Source organism: Chiloscyllium plagiosum, chromosome 31, assembly GCF_004010195.1.
Source record: "Chiloscyllium plagiosum isolate BGI_BamShark_2017 chromosome 31, ASM401019v2, whole genome shotgun sequence".
NCBI lineage: Eukaryota > Metazoa > Chordata > Chondrichthyes > Orectolobiformes > Hemiscylliidae > Chiloscyllium > Chiloscyllium plagiosum.
The window spans coordinates 1,862,030-1,866,382 of NC_057740.1; the positions used below are offsets into that span (position 1 = coordinate 1,862,030).

At 42.7% G+C, this 4,353-nt stretch overlaps 1 protein-coding gene across 2 annotated transcripts in view; it reads right to left on the reverse strand.

Annotated features, from left to right (window-relative positions):
- The window catches only part of slc35e1 (solute carrier family 35 member E1), a 102,714-nt gene extending 102,253 nt beyond the window's left edge, over window positions 1-461 (reverse strand). For both annotated transcript variants that reach the window (XR_006316096.1, XM_043720796.1), the window contains exon 1: window positions 73-461. Coding sequence is in view for 1 of the 2 variants with exons in the window: in XM_043720796.1 (XP_043576731.1) it covers window positions 73-433 (361 nt within the window). In the remaining variant the exon portion in view is untranslated. The remainder of the gene's footprint in view (window positions 1-72) is intronic.
- Between the last annotated feature and the right edge of the window lie 3,892 nt (window positions 462-4,353).

Here is a 4,353-nt window from a genome sequence, read left to right on the forward strand (position 1 = left end):
CAGCTCCGTTCCCCCCACAAACCCTCACTCACCCCGCACCCTAACCGCTCACCCCTCCCCCTCTGCTCCTACCCGTGTGCGCGTACGAGACGGGCACTTTCCAGATGCTGACGTGCGCGGACACCGAGGCGAAGTATTTGCCGAAGGCGAGGGGCAGCAGGAGGCGGCTGAAGTATCGCGGCGGCAGCTCCCCGGCCGGGGCGACGTTCCAGGCGCGGAGCAACGGCGGCATGAACAGGCAGATGGACAGGATGTGGAACAGGGAGACGGTGACCGGGTACGGGAACCGGTTCAGGATGACTTTGTTGATGACATTGCCGCCCGAGCTCACGGTGTACCAACACAGGCAGAGAATGAAGACCCGCAAACCGTCCCTCACCACCGACTGCCCCCGCTCCGCCATCTTGGCCTCAGCGCCAGCCAGCGGCGCCATGCCGTCACCACGCTGAGGGGCGGGGCCCATCCTTAATATTCATACAGATCGATTAATATTCATATTGCCTGATTAATATTCATTTGACCAAATTTAAAAATCACACAACACCAGGTTATAGTCCAGAGTGTGTTGCGGAAAAACACAGCAGGTCAGTTAGCATCCGAGGAGCAGGAGAATGGACCTTTCGGGCAAAAGCCCTTCATCAGGAAACTAACACCAGGTTATAGTCCAACAGGTCTATTTGGAAGCACTAGCTTTCTGAGGGCTGCTTGTTTATCAGGTGGTGGAGCAGGACCAGAAGACAAAGAATTTATAGCAAAAGATCACAGTGATACAATGAAGAATTGAACAAATCTAGATTGTTAAGTCTTTCATCTTTTAGAACAGATTTGCTGGTTTCGGTTCTTTAATATGTAAATCCCAAAACTTGTATTAAGTCACATTCTTGAGATAATTTAAGGTTTATAACAAAAGGTACATTTCTGCCTTAAAGGTGTAAGGTTAGAGTCTGTTTGTATTCCAAACAGGTTCTATTTTCAAAGTGGAATTTACAAATATTAAATAGATTGACTGCCTTAATTAACTACATGCAGGTTCTGCAATTTTGAGCAAAATAGAAGAATGTATCTGCAAATATAATTCTGCAAATACAAATTCACTTGGTACAAATTTACTCCATTCTATAATCAACAAACTCTCCAGCCATTTAAAAGAGGGCATTTCTCAGTTGTTTGATGCAACAATGAACATCGGCTGGGGAGATGTCTCACATTTACGCTAATATTATAGTGTTTAAGGTGTGTACTGTACCTTGAAGAGAAAGTGAATGCTGTTTTGCACAGAGAGATACAAGGACCTGTCATTTACCTAACTAGCAATCTCAGCATGTACTGGAGAATTGAAATATGTAACATTTAGCTGTGAAATGGATACCAGAATTTTGGTTGCTCTTTTGACAACAATTCGAATTTAGCCAATCAGTTTAAATTATGCCCCAGGATGCTAAAACCCAATCGAGTCTGAAGTTATTGTTTTTGCCAACCTTGAACCAATGAGACAATCTGATGCTTAGGGTAGTTTAAAAAAAGGCATTTTGAAAGTATGAGAGTAAATGGCATAGAGAGAGACTGCCATTCAAAACACCTTTGCAGCAAAAGACAGATAGCGAGTCAGGGAGATTTTCAGCGGAAAGGAGGAGGACACCAGAGACAACAGCCACTGTGTTGTGTTGAAATTAAGTTGATGTAATTTCATTATGGGTTTTTATTGGAACAGTATATTATAGAGTTGGAGGGAAATAATAAGTTGTTAAGAGAAAAGGGGACTCAGTTGTTAATAGCTGTTGTTTAATGCTCACTTTTAGAGTTAAAGAATAAATTGATATTATTTTCTTTAAATAGTAGAATCTGGAAGTTCTCGGTCACTCATACTTTAACAGACTATGAGGTGAGGTGAGCTTTTCTGTGTGTGAGGTTGAATTACTAGAAGGGTTCACTGCCAAGTCGTAATACTAATAAGCCACCGAAGGAGCCATAGGTGTAGAAGTTTGATGCCATTATGATTTTCAAAGGCAATTGCATTGGGTTTCCTTCAGGGGACATGGGTCAGTTGATAGCCTCCTGAGATATCCAGTCAAGTGTAGTTTCTCTGGCATTTGCAGACAGTTGAGGCGAGACACATAGACTCTTGAATGAGGCCGATACTGGTTGGCTCACTACTGATCATTCTCAGCATCCGGTCCACCCACTATTTAAGCCCTTTCTGCCAGTTTCAGGTTTGGACCACTTCCACATGTTAACATTTTGAATTAGAAGTACAAAGCTATTCAATCCCTCAAGTCTGCTCAGACATTCACCAAGATCATGGCTGATCCGATTGTAAACTTAAATCTGCATTCTCAGCTCGTGCTGCCAACTGTTCGTGCAATTGCTTAACAAGGATCTATCTACCACAATCTTAAAAATACTCAAGGATGCTTCTTCTTTTCAGGAAGGGCTCCAAAGAATCATGAAGTCAAAAAAACAAAAATCACCTCATTTCTTTAAGTGGGCAACCTCTAATTTTTAAGCAGTGACCGCCTCCTTTGCCTGAGGCTCTGGGGTCATTGGGTGCACAAGACCCATGTTGCCTCCAAAAGCTGAACATATTGTCAGGACTCTGACAAGAGTGAGACTTCCACTACCTTCCCAACCTTCAATTAAAAACCTGGGAACAAAGTAGCCCAGTTGCCTTTTTAACATTTGTAGCCAACTATAGGTCATTCTGCCATAATGTGTTTTTGTCAATACGAATTCGCTGTAACGTGATCGATGAACTGGGAACGCTGTTTCTAAAATGCAAACTTTCAAAATGTGTGGTGGCTGTAATGTAATTACATTGCCTACACTTTAAACGCTGTTTCTAAAGCATGATTTTTCTATAAAGTGGTGTTGCACAAGAATGCAACCAATGCAATATAGAAGAACAAAATGTAGATCTCCATTTTCAAACAACATTCATACCCATCCCTGATTCTGTCTAGCCCCACCTCCTCCATTGCTCCCGACCCTTCCTTCCAGCTACCAACTGGATTCATTCCTCCCAACAACCAATCAGGTCGTACCTACCACCTATCACTGCCCCACCATCTCTTTCCTCTCCCTGCATCGCCCCCCCAATTAATCTGCAGCTCCTCCTAACCCTTCAGTAATCACCGTGTTAAAAATATACCCAATTGAATTGCTGTGTTTTCCCAAGTTTGAGGCTTTTATGTTTGTTTCCACTGAAGCACCACATCACTTCCATTTTTGAAGGAGGGTTATACCAGAAATGTTGACTTCTCCACCTCCTGATGCTGCCTGGCTTACTGTGTTCTTCCAGCCTCCAGCTTGTCTACTTTGGATTCCAGCATCTGCAGTCTTTTTGGCCTCAGTGAGTTCACTCCCAACCTCCCCAGAACAATATTCATCGATCCCATTATGACCTTTAGCCTCCTCAGTGATTGTTCGTAGCCTCTTCTCCCCTCTTGAGTTGTGGCAGGTGGCCTCCAAATGCTTCACCAATGGGTTAAAATTATTCTTTAGAAACTCAATTGGCAGTGAGTGACAGGGTGGAAAATGTTGGGGGTGGAGGTAGCTAGAAAGAGAAGTGGAGAATAAGAAAGAGGAGGGAAAATCCTATAATCTCTACTCTGACAGTGACAGTGACAACTGGTTTCTTTCTATGACTATTCTATATTCCTACTCATGGGTTAAATGTGTCTGAAGTTCCTGGACAGTACAGTCAGCTGGTTTGCCACATTTTTGGGATATGTTTCCAACTTAAGATACTGAGACTCAGAATTCCTGAGCTAGAGTTCAAGTTCCAAATACTTGGACTCATCCTGCAGGGGAGGAATTTCTGAATGGTGGAGGGCAGACTTAGTCAAAAACAACATTTAACTGATCAAAAAAAGGGGTTTATAAAGCTGATGCACACAGGAGCTATAGCAATTCCAGATGAAAGGAGTTCTGAAACAACTTGAGTAGTTTCAGTACAAATAAGAAATACAGCAAGTCTACATGTATATTATGTTGATATCTAGATGCCAGTTGAGAGGCAAGAAATGCTTAGGGATAGTCAGCATGGTTGTGTGCAAGGAAAATAGTGTCTCATAAACTTGACTGAGTTTTTTTTCGGAAATAACCAGGAAGATTGGATGAGAGCAGCACAATAGGCATTGTTTACTTGGACTTTAGTAAAATCTTTGACAAGGTTCCACGTGATATGATCTAACTTTACTAATTAGTCTATCAGATTCAGGATGAGCCTGGCAAATGGATACAAAATTGGCTTAAGGGCAGAAGACAGAGAATGATGCTTGAGGGCAGCTTTTCAGACTGGAGGCCTTTGATGAGCAGTATTCCACAGGGATTAATATGGGGTCCACTTTTGTTTGT